Source organism: Vigna unguiculata, chromosome 4 (assembly GCF_037176805.1).
Source record: "Vigna unguiculata cultivar grain cowpea cultivar isolate G323 ecotype 2 chromosome 4, ASM3717680v1, whole genome shotgun sequence".
Classification (NCBI taxonomy): Eukaryota; Viridiplantae; Streptophyta; class Magnoliopsida; order Fabales; family Fabaceae; genus Vigna; species Vigna unguiculata.
Window position 1 is genome coordinate 47,502,663 of NC_140795.1, and position 20,080 is coordinate 47,522,742.

The window sequence follows — 20,080 nt, forward strand, 5'->3', positions numbered from 1 at the left end:
CATTGAATTCCGTATAAACATTAATAAAAAAACATACTATTAGTGATGTTTGTTAGGACCATGCTGATCAGTATCTAAGTTACTTATTAACGAACATTTAATGTGTTCTGGTATCATGAATTTTATATTAAAATTTGAAATAATTGGTATAGTAATTAAAATATTATAAATATATATAACAAATTTTATAAAAACAAAACTATTTTTTAAATTATAAATACAAAATAAAGACTTTAAAACTTTTAAGATTTATACTAAAAAATAAAAAAAAATTAATAAAATCTCAAATTGATATTTTAATTTTTTTTTTAAATTTTTGATATTTAACACTTTTTTTTTATCGATTTTTTTCTTAATTTAAATTTTTTTAAACTTTTACATGTTTAATATTATTTTTTGTTGGTTTTTTTTAATTTAAACTTTCTTATACTTAATTATATTTATTTTTTTGCGACGTTAAAATATAATTATTTTATTATTTAATTGGTTTTTAATTTTTATACGTATTAAATAAAATATTAAACATACTTATATAATATTTTTTAAAAATTTTATTTTTTAAATAAAATAAAATTGCATGAATAATTATTAGGTCAGATTTTATTTATTATTATATTTATTTATGTATTTTTTTTAGAATTCAATGTATATTAATTATTAACAGGTACCGGTAGGTAAGATCCCTGGTTTAACCATTTCTATGTTTCTTGCTCCATATAATTTAAGAACTTATATATTTATACTTGAAAAAACTGTTTATGTGTAAGCAATTTTTTTTTAATTATAAACAAAAGTGTAAAAAAGATTAATGATAAATTTCACCTCAAGTAACATATTATTTTTTACTTGTTAAAAAGTGATTTTTAATTCTAATTCAATTTTATAAAATTATCTTTATATTAATATATTAATATTTATTTATAATTAACGTATCATTTATAATATATGCTTGAAAAAATTATTATAAAAATATTAAAAATATTCTTAATATTAAGAGAAAAAGTAACCGTTAAAACATGTAATTGTGGAATAGTGATAAAAAAAAAGCAAACTTTTATAGCAGAAACAAAAACAAAAGATGTTGAAGTCAAGATCGAAGGCTAGGAACACATGCATGAACAGTCAACTCACAACATCTATGGAAATCACACACTAGCATTACAAAAGGGCAAAGTGGTCACCAAACTAGTTATTCGATAACTTTGATGAATTCAAATAAAAAATATTAAGATTATTCAACGTGGAATTGAAAAAGAAAAATTCATTCTTCGAAGTCAAAATAAAATATTCATTCTTCAAGTCACACACATGTGCACATCTCATAGTTAAATTCTTATTTTATTTTTTAAACTTTGATTATGGCATTATTAATAATAAACTGAAGACTCGGTCATAATATAATCTAGCCATAATGGGATTGATTTAGTTTAGATTAGAGACTCAATTTATTTTAATGCAAGTTGAACTAATTAAAAGTGATTGATCTCGATAAACAAATGACGCTAACGATCAAATAAAACGATACATATATTTCTTCTAAAAGGGTAATTTGTGAGATTAGAATGTAATTTGAATTTTCTTTGAAAGTGTGTACAAATTTTAATAATCAGTAGTGTTTTTAATATAATTATTTCCAAGAAATATACTTGCGCCAAATAAACAATAAATATTAGTATTTTTAATATGCGATTAATATCATTTTATATATGAAATATATTATGTCGGAAAGAAATATTCAGTTAACAATGTTTCAATAGAATTGATAATTGATCTAAGTATGGGTCTTGAAAAAGTCTGAAGGATATGTAAAAAGAATGATCAAAGAGAATCTAAATTGTGGAAAGATTTAAAAAAAATTTGTGATTCTAGTGAGGACAAACATTATTTGAAAAGAGTGTGTATTGGAAAGTGGGATCTAGAACTAGGATTTTATTTTTGGAAGACACATGGGCAGGTGATAAATCACTTAAAGAATTTTATCCTAGGTTATATGCTGTTAGGGTTTATAAGGAGGGGGTTTAACTAGGGAGATACAACACCAATAAGACCTGAGCATAACCACATAAGGTACTGACACCACTCTCAACCCAAAACCTTAAGACAATAGGTTTATGGGTCTTTATTCTTATATAGTGCTTCACTTTCTCATTTCTAGCCAATGTGAGACTTAGAATCACACTTGGATTCCTAACATATGTCAACTCTAATAAGAAAGAACAAACAATAAGTGAATGTGGGAAATGAGACATCGACAAATGGAATGAAATTTGGCTTGGAGAAGAGAATAGTTTGAATGGGAGAGACCTCAAATTCAAATGTTCTTAAAAGACATTCATAAGATAATTCTTGCTAGGGTAATAAATGATTGTTGGATGTGGAATGATGGTGAAGATAAGGTTTATACTATTATATCAGCATATCAAAAGCTACAAGAAGCAAATGTTGCATATCAACTTCAATTACCTTTAGAGAGTAAATATTATCCCTTCTACGAAGTTTTTTTATGTGGTGGGTTATTTTAAATGGAATACTCACAAAGGTTAATTTAAGACATAGAGGGGGTCATCCTAAACAACGATAATTGTGCTATGTGTGGTAAGCATGAAGAGAGCATAAGTCATTTATTCATTATTACCAGATCCAGATGAAATCTTGAGTATGGCCCAAATGAAAGCATGTGCATGGTTGAAACATAAAAATGTAAATGTAACCTTTTCATATACCCATCACGCACTTAGGTTGTTGGAATCTTAGAAAGTAGGAATGTACTTAGTCTTGAGAAATTTTTACCATAAGGTGATGTCAACACTCAATTTCGTCCGGATGAATAAAAATATTTTTAAAAATAACAAAAAATAAGTGTTAATTAAAAAGAATAAAAATAAATTATCTAAAAAAATTAACAATAATAAAATCTTTAAAAAAGGTTTCTTTAATTTACGTGAGGATCTTCTCAGTAACACATTAATCCATCATCAATCTCCCTCTGCATCCATTTACACAACTTCTATGCAAAACAATTCAATCATTCTTCATACAAACGACAGTCAACACATTAAAACCTCTATCGCATCCAATTTTGGAAAGTACAAATTAAAAACAGAAACCGGTAGAACCAAAACAGAGGCATAAAAAAAATCAAAACATAGAAGCAGTGTTGGACGTAATTTTCAGATAGTAGAAATCAATTTGATTTCTACTATCTGAGAATTGCGTCCAATTTTTTTTTTTCAGATTCTTTTTACAAACAATTTCGGTATCTTAGGAAAAAAAAGGGATAAAAAAACAGGAATGGTTATTACACGGTCCGCCATTTTCCATATATATATATATATATATATATATATATATATATATATATATATATATATATATAACCAGGTTAAGCGTCAGTTCATCGAAATAGAAATTTTAAGAAAAATTTGATTGGAATAGGAATCCATTTCTTCTTCTTTTTGATTCCCTTGTTTTTCTCAAAATAGGAATATGGGAATAATGAAAATATTTGTTTGATTGAAAGAGTATTTTCAATTCCTATAAGATACATAGAATACATTACACTACTAAAATATAATAGAATCAAGATAGATTTTCTATTTGAACTCAATTAATTAGTATTAGTTTAAATGAAATATTTTCATTCAATAGTTTCGAAATTCAAAAATTCAGGTAGAAATAAACAAGGTTACTTGGATCCCTTAACTCAACTTTTAGTATCCCTATAGCCCACTTCTTCCCCATACTACGAGGGAAAGGGAAAATGAAAAAACTACCATTAAAGCAGCCCAAGCAATACTTACTATATCCATGTAAATTTTGTCTCCTATCTCTATAAATATGAAGGAACCATTTCATTATTGTTTCAAATTTTTTATTCTATTCTTTTTCTTTGTATTATTCGCTAAAAATACTATAATAGTGGAATTGCTATTACAGAGTCAAAAAAAGGACTCTGGGCTAACATCATTCACGAAAAACAAGAATTAATTCTATTTATTAGTTATGAGAACATCTAAAAATTTTTTTTTGATTATTTTTAGTAAAATCATAAAACATTAAACATAAAAAAAATTATAGGAAGTTATAAGTCAATGAATGTTACTACCAGGTGGGAATATTAAGATTTCTCTTTTATCATTTCCTTAAGGATTTCATAAAAAAAGAATCAAGACAGATTCATTTGCATACTTATACTCTTCTTTCTATTTGAAATAGTCCCTTAAATGTCTCCCAATTCGTTCTCTAAATTAATTAAAAAAACTTTTTTTCTTTTCTATTCGATTTTAGAATCAAAACTTTTTAATTTTATTAGAATATAGAATATGAAAATCTAAAGAATACTTTTTTTGAATATTACGAAAGCTAATTAGCTAAATTAAAGTTATTAAATAGAATTGATCTAAATAATATTGATAAAATGTGGAAGCACTCATAAATTTTAAATTAGTCTGTATAGAAGGTTTTTCTTCTGCCTTTTCTCTACCTAAAAATGGACTTTCCTATCCGACTTATTCTTAATCCAATCTAATAAAAGACCCAGCCAAGAGACAGGCACTACAATAGTTGTCTAGTGAACGAACTATCATTTCTAAATTTATGGATTCCTTTTCACTACTAGAATCTTTCCTTGAATTCGAGACAAAAATATTTACAACATTTTTTAAGCTACTGATGCTTATAATTTCGAATCAAACGCAATTCTCAAGACTCCTTTTCCCTCGCTTGCTTCTGTTGGAAAAAAAGTTTTCTAAAAAAACGTAATATAATCTTTCATTTACAGTTTCTTATCGATCAGGAGACACCCGGATTTGAACTGGGGAAAAAAGATTTGCAGTCCCCCGCCTTACCACTCGGTCATGCCGCCAATAAAAATATAGATATGAAGTTTTTGAGAATACTCCCCCCTTTTCTTTCTATTGAAAAATTGAAAAACAATCTTGAGACAAATCGCAACTGTTAACTATTCTTTTATGAATTATTCTTGAATATTTGAATAGAAATTTGTTTTTTTCTTAATGAGATCAAAAAATAAAAATTGATACATAACCAATCAATATTGCTTTTTTTTTTTACTTTGTTCATTCTAATTATAACAGCAACTTTCAATATATGTAAATCCTAGAATATCAATTTGATCTGTTACACAGATATTATCTAATCGAGTATCTTATCCATATCTATATAGATATAGAATACCAATACTATACGGTATTTTCAAGAAATTATCGTGCTTATCCTTTTTTTACAATTTTCAATAGAAAATTTGTAAAAATTCACACAACATGTTATGTGTTTGTTATCCTGAACAAATATGACTGCAATAAAGTTAGAGACAGATCTATAGTTGCAGTTAAATATATGCATGTTTCAAAAATACAAGCCTTATTACATTACACATAACATACTCTAATCATATTCTCCCCAATTCTCTCCAAAATACTTCACTTCAAAATATATCTTTTCTTGACAATTTCGAATGGATTTATTTTTGTATCCAATTGAATTTGAATATGTAATATCATAATAATGATAGAAATGAAATGCATTTTTTTATATTCCTAAAAAAAATATTGAAATGCCTGTAGAAATTTCCAATCCTTTTTTAGATTAGAATTTCGATTCTATCTGTTTGTTTTGTTGCAAATTCCTTCGAAGTTGAGTATCAAATTCTAATATTTCTTTCTCTTTTCATAATAGGTATTTCATACACTAAGAAATATTTGATACACGGGATTAGGTAAGATTTCATGTAATTCAGTATAAAGAATAGAAATTCCAGTATTGCTAAATGGATTCATGTGATTTGATGAAGCATGACAGCAAATCGTGGAATATTTTTCGATAAAATTCACGGGGAAATTGAAAATGCTTGGGAGTGAAAATGAAGAAATGTCTACATTACCTGGATTGAATTAGATACAATTTGAAGGGTTTTGTAGGTTCATTGATCGGGGCTTAACAGAAGGGCTTTTTAAGTTTCCAAAAATTGAGGATACAGATCAAGAAATTGAATTTCAATTATTTGTCGAAACATATCAATTATTAGAACCCTTGATAAACGAAAAAGCGAAAAAGATGTTGTATATGAATCACTTACATATTCTGCTGAATTATATATATCCGCGGGATTAATTTGGAAAAGTAGTAAAGATATACAAAAACAAACTATTTTTGTTGGAAATATTCCTCTAATGAATTCTCTGGGAACTTCTATAGTAAATGGAATATACCGAATAGTAATCAATCAAATATTTATCTATAATTAGCGTATCATTTATAATATATACTTAAAAAAATTATTATAAAACTATTAAAAATATTCTTAATATTAAGAGGAAAAATAACCGTTAAAACATGTAATTGTGGAATAGTGATAAAAAATACATAATTTGTGGAATTGTGGAATAACCGTTAAGACTTGTCAATGATATTGGGATAGTGTGCCAATAAAAATACATAATTTGACCACTTCAAAAGCTGACAAATACGTGAACACATGGTCATACACAGTGTAACCATTAATGGTATCACATGCATGCTGAAACTATGACAAGACGTATCAACTTCATTGGGATACCGTGCCAAGTTTTTTACTAGCTTGAATTGTAAAAGGTAAGTAGTCTTACAATGCATGCCCTGATTCACATTACATATTAATGGGCTAAGATGCACTCTGCCACTATGAAAAGATGTATCAGCTTTATTGGGATACTGGGTCCTATACACCTAATTTGAATCCATACCAAGACCCACAACTACTTCCCCTATAAATACAAAAACTTCAAAACCAAGTTAGTGTACTCTGGTATTGCATAAAAAAACCACTATCAAAAGATCAACACATCCAAATGTCTGACATGGAACACTTTGGCATCAACACCCAAAAGAACTATTCAAATTCCTTCCTTGGAGCCTTGTTTTTCAATGGTCAAATGATGCAATGTGAAGATGGTGTCAAGTTCCACGGTGAAAGTCCAATTATGTCAATTTTATTTATAATTATGTCAATTATGGTACTTGTAATGTCTTTCATTAAATAAATATATTTTATGTTCAATTATACTTTATAAATTTCAACTAAAAAACACATATATTACAAAAACAAAATTTCAAGTTAAAATAAAACTAATTAATTTCAACCAAATTTTTGGTCGATTATTTATTAGGATATTTTAAAAAAAAATTCTAACTTTATATTTTGAAGTTAATAGCTACTATTTTATTTCACCATATACAGATGAATTTTACATTATTTATTTGTGTAAAAAAATAAACACTTGACCAATAAAATTCTTATAAATAAATCAAAGTAAAATATACATATATATATATATATATATATATATATATATATATAAATTTGTACTTCCACATACTTTTTTAATTTTAAATATTCAATAAACAAAAAAAATAAATAGTACAACACCACCTCAAACATTATATATTAATTATTTTTACTTTTATTACCTCTATTATAATTCATAAAGTTTTTTTCCAAAATCACTATTATAAAAAAAGTTACTTAACAAATTCAAAAAAAAAATTAAATTTACTTTTTATATTTCCAAATTATACCTAAAATAACTTAATACACAATACTATATCTATTTTTAACTCAACAAATTTAAAAATAAAATAAAGTAACATTTATTTTTTTATTTTTCCAAATAACACTTAAAATAACTAAAAACACAATACTAAATCTATTTTTTTTAAAAAAAATTAACCTCTAATTCAACCATTTTTTAAATCTATTTTTTTAAATTAAAAAATTTTAAAAATCCTAATCAAAATAAAAACATAAATGGAGAAGTGAAGGTAGCTATACTTGATGGAATACAATAGGTTACATAAGAACCGAGAGAGTGTAAATGTGGCACAAAGTAGGACAAATTACAAATAGAGTCACGAATTGGGTTCAGAAAAAATTTATCCATTGAAATTGCACATGAGATAACAAATCCTAATTAAAAAAAATATATATACACATTATGATAATAATTAAACAAATTATTGTAAGTTACTATGTGTGAATATTCATCTTTTTTATGATGATCCATTACTTAAACTAATAAATTCAATTTTTTTTTTTATATTAGTTCAGCTTAGATGTCAAAATACATGATCATACCTAAAAAAAATCTAACCTTCTATGTTTCCCAAATACTAATATGAAATCATTTTTTTGTCAAAATCTTTGCTACAAAATTAACATGCAACGCTCACTACATCTACAACCTTGGGTCAAAGAATGCTTACAAAATCCTCAAAGTGCCCCGTGAACACATACATCACATACATACATACATATATATATATATATATATATATATATATATATATATATATATATAAATAAATAAGACATTGTCTATATTTTCACTTGAAAACAAGTGCTGAATCTATTTATTTTCAGAACTTTGTAACCAATTAATGAAGGAAAAATGATCCTTCAACAAAACAAGCTAATTATATGTAGTTTCCTTGTAACAATATTGAGGCCAAATAATCAAAGTTCAAAATTTTTTCTTTCCAATTTGCATTTCATATTTCTTCTGATTATGTTTCCATACATTGTATGTCTTCAACTTTTGTTGACTTCACAATTATCTAGAGGATTCCATTCATGATTATAGTCATACTAAGCCCGTTTCAACATGCCAATGGAGAGAGACTCATCATTTTTTTTCAAGCTGCTGAACCTGTCCAACACCATTCCATGTTTAGACACTATAACTCATCATTCAAAGATAAACAATAAAACAAACACTATATCTGCATATATTTATTCAAACCCTTAAAGGGTAAAGGGTTATGTAGTCAGTCAGAACTCTCTTGTGAAATGAAAACTATAAATATAGACTGTTTATCAGATTTGAATAGTCAGATGAAAAGAAATGTGGATGACATTTTTACAGAGTCATTTGATTACAAGCTAAGTTTTAGTTTTGGTGATATAAGTATGGTTGTATACATCAGACAAATTTATAGTCACATTTAAGATGAAGTTTCACTTGATAGGTCCCATAAAACTCAACAAAGATGAATTTGAACAAACCAAACTTGTATATTTTAAACTCAATTTTCATCATTTGCGAAGAAAAAAGGTCAGGTTTTCTGCCTCTTATCAGCATGTTATCATGAATACCTTATGCATACATATCTGTCTATTGCTTGTCTTCATTGAAGCTTCTGTTTTTCCTTTGGCTTACAGTTCTATGCTTTAATTCTCCTCTGTAAGTTGTTATCTCATCCAATATCTCTGCGTTGTTGTCATCCTCACTTGGATCTTTGATCTGATCAAACAGTTTTGAAGATTGTTAAAAGGTTTGGATTTGAAATTATTGTGTACAAACATATAACTACATTGTTGAGCACAAGACATACCTCATTTGGAACTCCAAGAATTTCCTCATACTCAGCAGCATCTAGTTCTTGAAGATCAGCAGGCTTGAATATGCGGGGAAGCAAGTACTCTCTTATGGGTATGAGAAGGAAGAAAGGTAATGGGAAAAGTATTCCTCCTATAGGTATCAATTGCACTCCATAACATACTAAAAAGTACACACACTGCAAGACTGTGAACAAGGCTATGGTCTTGAATGGCACTGATTCCACAAACGAGGCATGAGGACTTTCCAAAATTCTGCCAAAAAGTACTCACATTAGAGCAATCACAAAATTTAAAATGTTATTAGCTTCTTGTACTATATGAAAATAACAATGATTGGACACCAAGGGAAAAATGAAAGACCTACTACACTATGCACCCTTGTGAAAATGCTAACTACATTTTGTACACTAAGGCCAGATTATCAATTCTGCTACAAACGAGTATTTCCACCACAAGGAAATGATGGGTACATCAGCCTAACCCAAGTAAGGAATTAACACCACTTCTAATCCAAAACATTAAGACAATGGATTTATAGGTCTTCTAACTTTCCTAACTTGCTCAACTTTCTCCTTTTTATCCCGTGTGGAATTTAGACTCACACTTTAAATCCAACAATCTCTCCTTCAAGGGTAAGCCCCTTTCACATTGGTACACACTCCATCAGAATCATTCCTAACCACGAGTACCTTTTTTTGTATCGTTTCATACCACCATTCAACTTAACGGGACACGCTTACATGGAATCCTTGCTAGGAAGATTTTTTATATAGGGACCATTTTTATCCAATGTAAAACTTAGATTCACACTTGAAACCCAGCAATAAAGAAAGCTTTGAATACCATGAAGCAATATATCTATTTCAAAACCATTATTTATAGACTAAAACTTGAGTTGAGTGGTCTAGTTACCCTTAGAAATCTAAGGTTTTTGGTACTGGACCAGTTTGAATGAGTTTGAGAACACCAAGAGAGATAGAGAGGGAGAGAGTGCCTTAACAACAGTACCAAAATCCTTAAATTTTCCCGGATAACAGAATTTCTCTTGAAACTTTAGGGATACTTACTTGCTGCGCCGGCTTGGTGCAATGAAGAGAAGCAATATTCTTTCCCAGAATTGATTTCCTGGCAGACTATCAATAGCCATGTATGCAAAATATCCCCACAGAACTGAAGTGGGTATCATTTTGATGATAGAAACGGCAAAAATTGATAGGCCAACCAGGAGAGACTGCAAGAAGTTACTCATTCTTTGTTCATTAACACGTTCTGGTATGTAGGCATCAATGTGTTTCTCAGGATCAAATGCAGGCGTTTCTCCATTACTATCAGAAGATTGCATTACAGCCTCCTTCAAATCGTTCAAGTCTTTAGTCTGGACCAAATTCAAAATGTCTATCAAACTGCTGTTGGATTTGAACAAATAGGCACATATAAGTAGTATCAAGTCAGCAATACTTAACACTTGGTTCAGAATCCATTTCTACAAACACAGCTTCCATCGCTCCATATAATTCAGTGCCGGTTCCTTGTTGCCTAATGCAATCCTGGGCACTTTTTACCACCTTCTTTCGGATCATCTACAAATTGATACAGTAATTATATAAGAATATATTATAGTTAGTGTTTTAGGCTTAAGGGTCTTGATGTAAAACTAAGATGATACTTACCTGCCTCCTGAGAACTGCCAAACTCTTTGTATGCATGGGGGACTGAGGAAGGACTCCATTTGATGGAGGAAGGCCAAGTAAACCACAAATCAGAGTCTACACATGAAAATGATATAGATATGTCAGAGAACTGATTAGTGGAGTTAACAAAGTGATGTTTGAGGTTGCAAGGTTTTGCAGAAAATGGTATACCATTATACCAAGAAGGAACATATCATAGTGATAAGCACTTGGTTTTTGAAGATTATATTCCTTCTGTTGAGCCATCTTAGAAGCTACAGTGTGATCAAAGAAGTATAAACCTGCTACCATAATAGCTGGAATAATTGCTGCAAAGATGTAAAGCACCGGTACCTTTCCCATATCCTGCACTTTGCCATCATCAACCATATTATATGTTTTCTAGAACATGTTTGACATAAAATTACTAATTATAGTATACAATGTTGACCATTTCAAAAACGTAAGGACTAAAACTAATTCTAGCATGAAAGAAGGACATGTTCTGTTTCACTAGAAGATAAGAAAAAGCACATAATATGGGTAATAATACCATTATCACTGTCCAGTGATAGAGAGAAGCAGGTTCCCAAGGAAGTGGACAAACCAGCCTTCTAGGAACAGAAGATGGAACTTTGTTGGGTACAGTATAGGATAGTCCAGTCCAAAGCAGAACCATCAATGGAATCCCATAATCTGCAACAATAGCTCTCATCCACCCTGCATTGAATGCCACAAAGAAGATAAAAAAAAGTGAAAAAAAAAATATAAATCATTGGCATGTTTGGAAGAGTTTCTCCACAAACACTTCTAGAAAAGAAAACAAGAGAAGCACTTCAAACACTAAATTTACTTTAAGATAGGTTACTTCACAGAAATAACCCTTTTTCACTTTCTTTTCTTCTATAGAAATTCTTATGGCAAAGTTCTTCCAAATGTCCCCAAATCTTACATGAAAAGTTTAAAACTTTGAACATGGCCTCGTATGAATGAATCCTGGGTTGAACATGTAGGGTTATGCATTTATATATAGGAAAGTACAAAGAGATGATTTTATCCCTGTTACATCTAAAACTAACACATAATAATGTAACTAACAATATCTAATGATATCACAAACAACGATATCTGACAGTATATATGCAGATATTTGGAGCCACTTGCCTGTTCCATATCTCCATGTTCTTGCTCTTCTGCTGACCATGGCAGTGAGAAGTATTCCAAAAGAAAAAATGACTGCAAGTAGTCCGTTTATATACAGCCATTGGAATTGATGATCCTCTGCAGAAGCATGTTCAGATATGGGTGTCTCGAACTCACCCTTGACTCCCTGAGGATCACATGATTTTTTGGTTAGATCGTGAAGTGCAGAATTAACATTCTATTTTGCTTCCAAGGGTCGGCAATGTACCCTTATAGCCTCTTGGAAGAAAAGGACAGTGATTAACATGCCAAATAACTCCTCTGCGAGTCTTGTGAACTTCGTGATAACTGTGCAGGCATTGAAAGTTGCAAGCAAAATCAGCATGATAGCTGTCCACACACAAACCCTGAAACACAAGTGAACATAATGTAGTTCAAAAACTAAGAACATGGTAAAACCAAAATGTCTAACATATAACTACGAAGCATCGATTATTTGATTTGTTTCACATAAATAAGGATAACTTTTAATACTTTACTGATATGTACGTATATACATAATATACCAACATATGAATCATAAAGTATGTATAACAATATGATACTATTACTTGTGATACACAAATGATTCACAGTTTTTCTTTTATTCATAGTGATGTCTAGTAAGATATGATTGATATGAATTTATGTACATATGTATATCTTATACATGTATTTAGAATATATAATCATATGGTGGTATCATATTTGTGCATGATATTCAAGCATCATAGATAGATACATACCATCCAGCCCAAGGCAGAAACATCCCAACGCCAAGATCTGGACTTTTTATGCAGAACTGATACAGAATAGTGTACATTATAACAGTTGGTTCAGCAACTCCCAAAATCAACATAGGCTGACCACCAAATATTGATTGGATAATTCCACAAATAGCAGTTGATGCCAGTGTTTCAACTGTACTTAAGCTTCCACCTATAAAAACATGATATGGATGCTTGGTTATGGAACAAAAAGCATAGCATTGACCACTGAAAGTAACTACATATTGTTGAAGAAATGTTTTACCTGTATCCCTGTTAAGTTGCTCTCCAAAAGCAATAACAGGAAGAGCTGAAGCGAAGAATATGTAGAAAGTTGGAGCCAGTATCCTAACATATTACTCAGAGAATCACAAATCAAAATTAAGCACAGATAAAAGTGAAAAGTAAAAAGGGGGAAAAAAGTCTCATCAATATGAAACTAAAGGGTACTTAATAAACAAGAATTACTTAATCCCAGAAAATAATGCACTGGTCCAATCATGTTTGTAGCAAGCAGCCCTTCCTTTGATATCACTAATGACTCCTCCAAAAGGTACCATTTCTGATGCAAAAAAAATTAGATCATCAAATCACAAACTTCCAAAACTTATAATATATCTTGAGATGAAAATAGATGAAAGTTTGGAGATTCATTTTTCTTAAGCACTATGAAATAAAGGACTTCCATAATTTTGTTGGTTGAGCATCTGTATCAAACAACTTAGATGCATAAAAAAACCCAGTTAAAGATTTCAATTAATGCCTACACCAGCCACATAAACCATGATTTAAATAATTGAATTCAGTGTTAGAACATATATATATATATATATATATATATATATATATATATATATATATATATATATATAAAATCAAACTGAGGTTAAATCGATAGACATCATTGTTATTCCTGACATTGAACACCATATATCACAATCTTCTCTTAAATTCTTTGCAAACACTTTTTAATTTAAATGATGGGTTGGTAAGGATTGTGGATTCATCACAATCCTTAATATTGCAGAAAATTGTGAATCAAGACATTTGGTGTGGTAATGATATCTAAATAATGGATTGTGATGGACTTCCAACCAATGCTTTTCCACAAAACTTGAATCTTTGATCACATATGTTTACAAAAAACAATGTTATCTATGAATCATGCAACCATGATGAGATTCATTTCATAAATAAAAGTGCACAATATATATATTTGATCTGCAGAAGGGAAAAACAGAAAGAAAAATACTGACTTGAATTACGAGCCTAGGTGAATCCCTAGGTCTCGTTGTGGGAGGAACAGGTGGAAGAAAAAGTATTCCCTCCGGAGGATCCAGAGGAGTGTTATTGTTGGATGTTTCTCTCTGTCTCAGGGTTGAGAAGGAATGAAAAGAGGGTGGCTTCATGTATGCATGCAGAAATAAGGACGTGATGGAAAAACAGACAAGCGTGTTTTGTGTGGTGTACATCCATTTGTAACATCCTTAGAGACCAATACCTACGACAATCTGTGATTGTCAATACATATACAAAGTATACACTCTTTTTTTAAATGTCTCACGTTTAACACATATCAGAAAAGTTGACTTAATCATCATCGCTCGTGTTCTCTTTTATTTCGTCTTTTCTAATGGTTTTAGATGAATAAACACCTAATTCATTACTATATTTTAATCTCATTTACGTTTGATAAAAAATAATGGAATCCACTCATTAAGTCTTGCTCGTGTACTACAAATAACAATAATTTTAAATCATTAAGATTAATAAAAATAGTTTAATGGGTTCATTTTAATTAATAATATTATAAATTTAAACTTTATTTAAGAGATACTCATCGAATAAAATAGTTTAAGTAGGGATTATATTTAATGACATAACTAATAATTCAATAAGTTATTTTAACCAATATATAATGACATAACCTTCATCGGAGACGAGTGGATGTCTCCTTATAAATTAATGGTATGAAAAAACAATGCATTTGAAAATAATTTTATGTTAATTATATTTAGGAAAAAATATATATATAGTTGTTTCCAATATATAAAGGTGGGAGGTAGGGATGTCAACGGGACGAAGTGAGGATGGGTTTCGCTCTTTCATATTTATATTCGTAGAAAAAATTCATCAACATCCACATACCCAAATCCAACGGGTATCGAATTTTTCTCTCATCTCCATCCCCACCAGGTAACGTATATAATCTTGTACCCATACTCGTACCCGTTTTCTTATATTTCAATATTAATTTTAATTAATTTTTATAAAACAATAAAAAATTATGTAAATGAAACATAATATTATCAAATATTCAATATTAGGAGAATGATTGTTTGTTCGATATCAAATACTTTAAAATAAATTATAATTGTTTACATTTTAGATTATAATACCAAATAAAATTTGATGAGAACTAAAATATTTACTAAATTTACAAACATTAATGAAACCTAGTTGATAAAATTTAAAAATATTTTAAAAAAATATAAAAGGAAACGAATATTCAAATTAAAATACATTTTAAATGTTTGTTTACTTCAATTTTTTAAATTCTAATAAATCTCTTTTGTATACACTAATAAAAGTTATAATACGTCACTTGATCAAAATGATGCAAAGAACAAATAATAAACATAATAATAAATTTTTGACATAGATCCTGTATCTTTTGAACTCCAATATATGTTGGATGGTGATAAAAAAATATTCATGGCAATTACATTAAATTTTTATTGCAGTAAATAAAAGTTCTTTATTTATAGTGAAAAAATTACAGTATGATTGATAATAAGTTAGAAAATAAAAAATAATTAGATAAAATATATCGAAATAGTATTCTACATGATGAAAATAAACAGCAAATAAAAATATAAAAAAATTAACAAATGTGTGTCTTAAAAACAATTTGAGAGACTATTGAAAGAAATCACATAAAGAAAAACAAATGTATAATTAAGGATATGATAAGATGAAAAATACCTTAGAAATTTAAGAAATGTTTTCAAATATTAACATATATACTCAATGGTTGAGAAATAACGAAAATTGTTTTAGCGAAACAAAAGAGTTCTTCAAATGAAACAAAAATGAATAATAGTAAGTAAATAATTTTTTTATTACTAGTAAATGAAAGGTTTATGCTATTAAACAATTAAATTGAGAGTATTAAACATTCTCATGTTAAAGGAAAATATATAATGAATAAAAATATTAAAAAATAATAGAAATAATCAAATGTGAGACATAATTTTTTTTAATTGACATGCATCATTTTAACATAATTACATAAAGGTTATGATAAGATGAAAAATATATTGGAGATGCAAATGGATTTCATGACAAACCAAATAATTAGAAGAAATGAAAATAGAAAGTATATATACATATATATATATATATATAGTTAATTAATTAATATTTTAATAATTTAAATACGAAGGGAGATGTGGCGGGGACGGGTATTATCGCGGGGATATATACATCCTCATCAGTGGCGGATCTTGACCAAAAGCGTCGGAGGGGCCAAAATAATATAATTTTGAGATCATTAGATTCAATCATTAGTATAATGCTTCAAAAAATGACTTCTTTAACTGAACATTTTTTATCATTAGTATAATGCTTCAAAATATGTGAAGAGGTAGAATCTATATTGTTTTAATCAATAATTTCATTTTCATCACTCTTAAACGATTAATTTATTCTTTCATTATTTATCAATATACCTTTTTTGTAAATAATACTAAAAAATAATTGATCATAATTTAATAAAAAATTGAGACATGTAATTATTAAAAGAAAAATATATTAATTATTATTAATACATAATACACTATTTTTTTCTATATTCATAAAAAAACTATACAAAAAGCTTATGAAATAAAAAAATAATGTTTTCATTATCAAGTAAGACAAGAGACGGGAAAGGAAGAGGATAAATGAGAAATATAACGAGTTTATGTCTAACTTTTTTTCTTTAAAAACAAAAAGAAGACATATGAGAGTGAGAGATTATTACAATCTGTGAAAAATTAAAAAGAAAATAAAAAGGAAAATAAAAATTATGTTAATAAATATTTGGTTTAATTACTCTTTTGATTCATGTCTTGGTTTAAAAATGTTAAGTTGGTCCTCCAATTTTTTTAGTCTCAATTTGATCCCGATTTTTGAAAAAACTAATGTAATTCCTCAAGCCGTGTGTAACATATATTTTTTTACCGGTTAAAAAGTGAATTTTATTTCTTATTCAACTTTATAAAACTATCTTTATATTAATATATTAATATTTATCTATAATTAGCGTATCTTTTATAATATATACTTAAAAAAATTATTATAAAACTATTAAAAATATTCTTAATATTAAGAGGAAAAATAACCGTTAAAACATGTAATTGTGGAATAGTGATAAAAAAAAAAAGCAAACTTTTATAGCAGAAACAAAAACAAAAGATGTTGAAGTCAAGATCGAAGGCTAGGAACACATGCATGAACAGTCAACTCACAACATCTATGGAAATCACACACCAGCATCACAAAAGAGGCAAGGGTCCTTCTTCCTACACCTCCAAGTATTTCTTCTGCACCTCCAAAATTTTTTTAAATTCTCCAAATACTCTTTGACCATTTAAGAAAACTCACGGACATCATACCTCAAAAATACTTCCGGAAGTCAAAATGTATCGCCGGAAGTCAACTTCCGAAAATCAAAATATATCACCGGAAGTCGACTTCCAGAAATCAAAAATCATTACCGGAAGTCGACTTCCAAAAATCAAAAAACATTACCGGAAGTCGACTTCCGAAAATCAAAAAACATTACGGAAGTTGACTTCCGTAAGTAAAATTAAATCAATTTTAAACATTTTTTATTTTTTTTAAAATTTATATTTTCTAACTTTTATTTTATTTCAATTTTTCAAAAACACGTATTAAAAATTATAAATCATATAAATTTTTAAAAAATTATTTTAAAAAATAAAATAAATAAATAATAAAAATATTAAATAAAAAATTGAAAAATAAGTGTTAATTAAAAAAAATAAAATTAAATTATCTAAAAAAATTAACAATAATAAAATCTTTAAAAAAGGTTTCTTTAATTTACGTGAGGATCTTCTTAGTAACACATTAATCCATCATCAATCTCCCTCTTCATCCATTTACACAACTTCTATGCAAAACAATTCAATCATTCTTCATACAAACGACAGTCAACACATTAAAACCTCTATCGCATCCAATTTTGGAAAGCACAAATTAAAAACAGTAACCGGTAGAACCAAAACAGAGGGCATAAAAAAATCAAAACATAGAAGCAGTGCAGCAAGAGAATCGAAGAATCGCAGTGAGGGTATGTTGTGAATTCTTGTTCCCACTTTGAATTAAAAAGCCAGTATACAATGCTTCAGTTTCTTCCTTTTTTTATTACAATTACAAATGATCACTGATAAGAACAAAAATAAAATTGAATGGGAAGGAAAGATTGGGTTACAGGAGCCTGAAATAGAGGGAGTTTAGAGTGTGGTTTTCTTTATGGTTTGGGCCACCGCACGAAGAGGAATCTTAGGGCGCTCACGATTAGAACGGTGCTAACGCCGTTTTGGAGTGATAGAATAGTGTTTTTCAATTTCCGTTGCAGCAGTGCCGCCGCGGTCTTGGTGAAACAGCGGTTCCTCCGATTTGATGGACTTTGGTGGCACGTTCTGATGCTACTGTCAATGTGACGATGAAGCAGATGGTTCGAAAGCATGTGGTGGCTGGTCACCGTGAAGAGGTTTGGTTGTTGATAAGAGATGGCGACGTGGTTCGAATGTCGCGGCAGCGCGGACGACAATGGCTTGACGGCGTCGGAGTGGCACGGTGTTGGCCAGGCGGAGACGACGCGAATAAGGGTTGTGCCATTATGTGTTGCGCGACTGAGAGGGGAAGAGTGATGGCCAGCACTGCCATTGGGGGTGGCACGATGATGGTGGCCGTTTGATGTTTGTGGTTGATAGTCGCGCATGGTGGAGAACTGTCGTGAGGTGGAAGATGAGAATAAAGGAGAAGCATTGTTTTAATTTTTGAGGAATTAATGAGAAGGTGGCAGATTTAAATCACATCGTGCACCTCACATAATTTAATTTTCATACCTCTCAAATTTGTTTAATAATCGGGTCATTTAATTTATTTATTCTTTTTTTCATGGATTCTCGAATCTAATAATCTCGACCCCTTTGTATTTTTTGTTTCATGTTTATTGCTTTTACATACTTGCATTTTCTCTGCTTCACTTCTTTAATTTTGTTAGTGGACTTATGTACTTCTTGTATCACGTCCTTTTCTTATGTGCACCTCATTTTCATTTGTGTAGTAATTTTTCTCATTACCAGTCACACTTCAGATGCACGTGACACACGACACGCAACCTAACCAAGGCTATTTTCCCAAGGATGTTAGCGGTGCGCGACCACCATCAAACTCTCTAGGCCGAGGGTCGAGCCCCGCGCACTAAGAACACCTCCAAAGACAAAGATGTTAGCGGTGTACGGTCGCCATCAAACTCCCTAAGCCGAGGGCCAAGCCCCGCGCACTAAGAGCACCTCCAAGGATAAGGATGTTAGCGGTACACGACCACCATCAAACTCCCTAGGCTGAGTACCAATTCCCGCGCACCAAAACGCCTAGGACCTCCCAGATCACAAACCAGACGACCCCCACCCAGCGGCAACAACCTAAGCTAGCCAAGCTAGCACCAAGTAACCAACCCCTCAGATCCACATGACCGAATGCCGAGTTCCCCATACTAAAGAGGGAACTTATCACCCATACTCATAGCCAACACTCATTGCATAACAAACCTCAGGAGCTCGTTGGTATTTTCGCCCCATACCAGTGGACCCCAAGAAAGGTAAATAGGTATTTGGGCCTCCAAAGCCCACTGCAGGTAGGACCCACAGGTAAAATAGTATATATAGCACGTTATCCCATGCATTGATTAGGCATTAATATATTCTCTGAAGGTTTTGACATCACCAGTGCTAACTTAAGCATCAGAGTGTCTTTTGTAGGTCCCCCTG

General features: G+C 29.8%; 1 protein-coding gene across 1 annotated transcript; it reads right to left on the reverse strand.

Moving 5' to 3' along the window:
* Nucleotides 1-8,629: 8,629 nt before the first annotated feature.
* LOC114181753 (putative boron transporter 7) lies at nt 8,630-13,199 on the reverse strand. The gene is made up of 11 exons (XM_085672228.1): nt 12,993-13,199; nt 12,476-12,614; nt 12,229-12,394; nt 11,618-11,784; nt 11,257-11,430; nt 11,065-11,160; nt 10,858-10,974; nt 10,462-10,769; nt 9,388-9,646; nt 9,149-9,296; nt 8,630-8,702 (listed from the first exon to the last, which is right to left on the reverse strand). Exons 1-10 carry the CDS (start codon nt 13,103-13,105, stop codon nt 9,168-9,170), a joined length of 1,668 nt encoding a protein of 555 aa, XP_085528354.1. The 5' UTR covers nt 13,106-13,199; the 3' UTR covers nt 8,630-8,702; nt 9,149-9,167.
* Nucleotides 13,200-20,080: the final 6,881 nt, after the last annotated feature.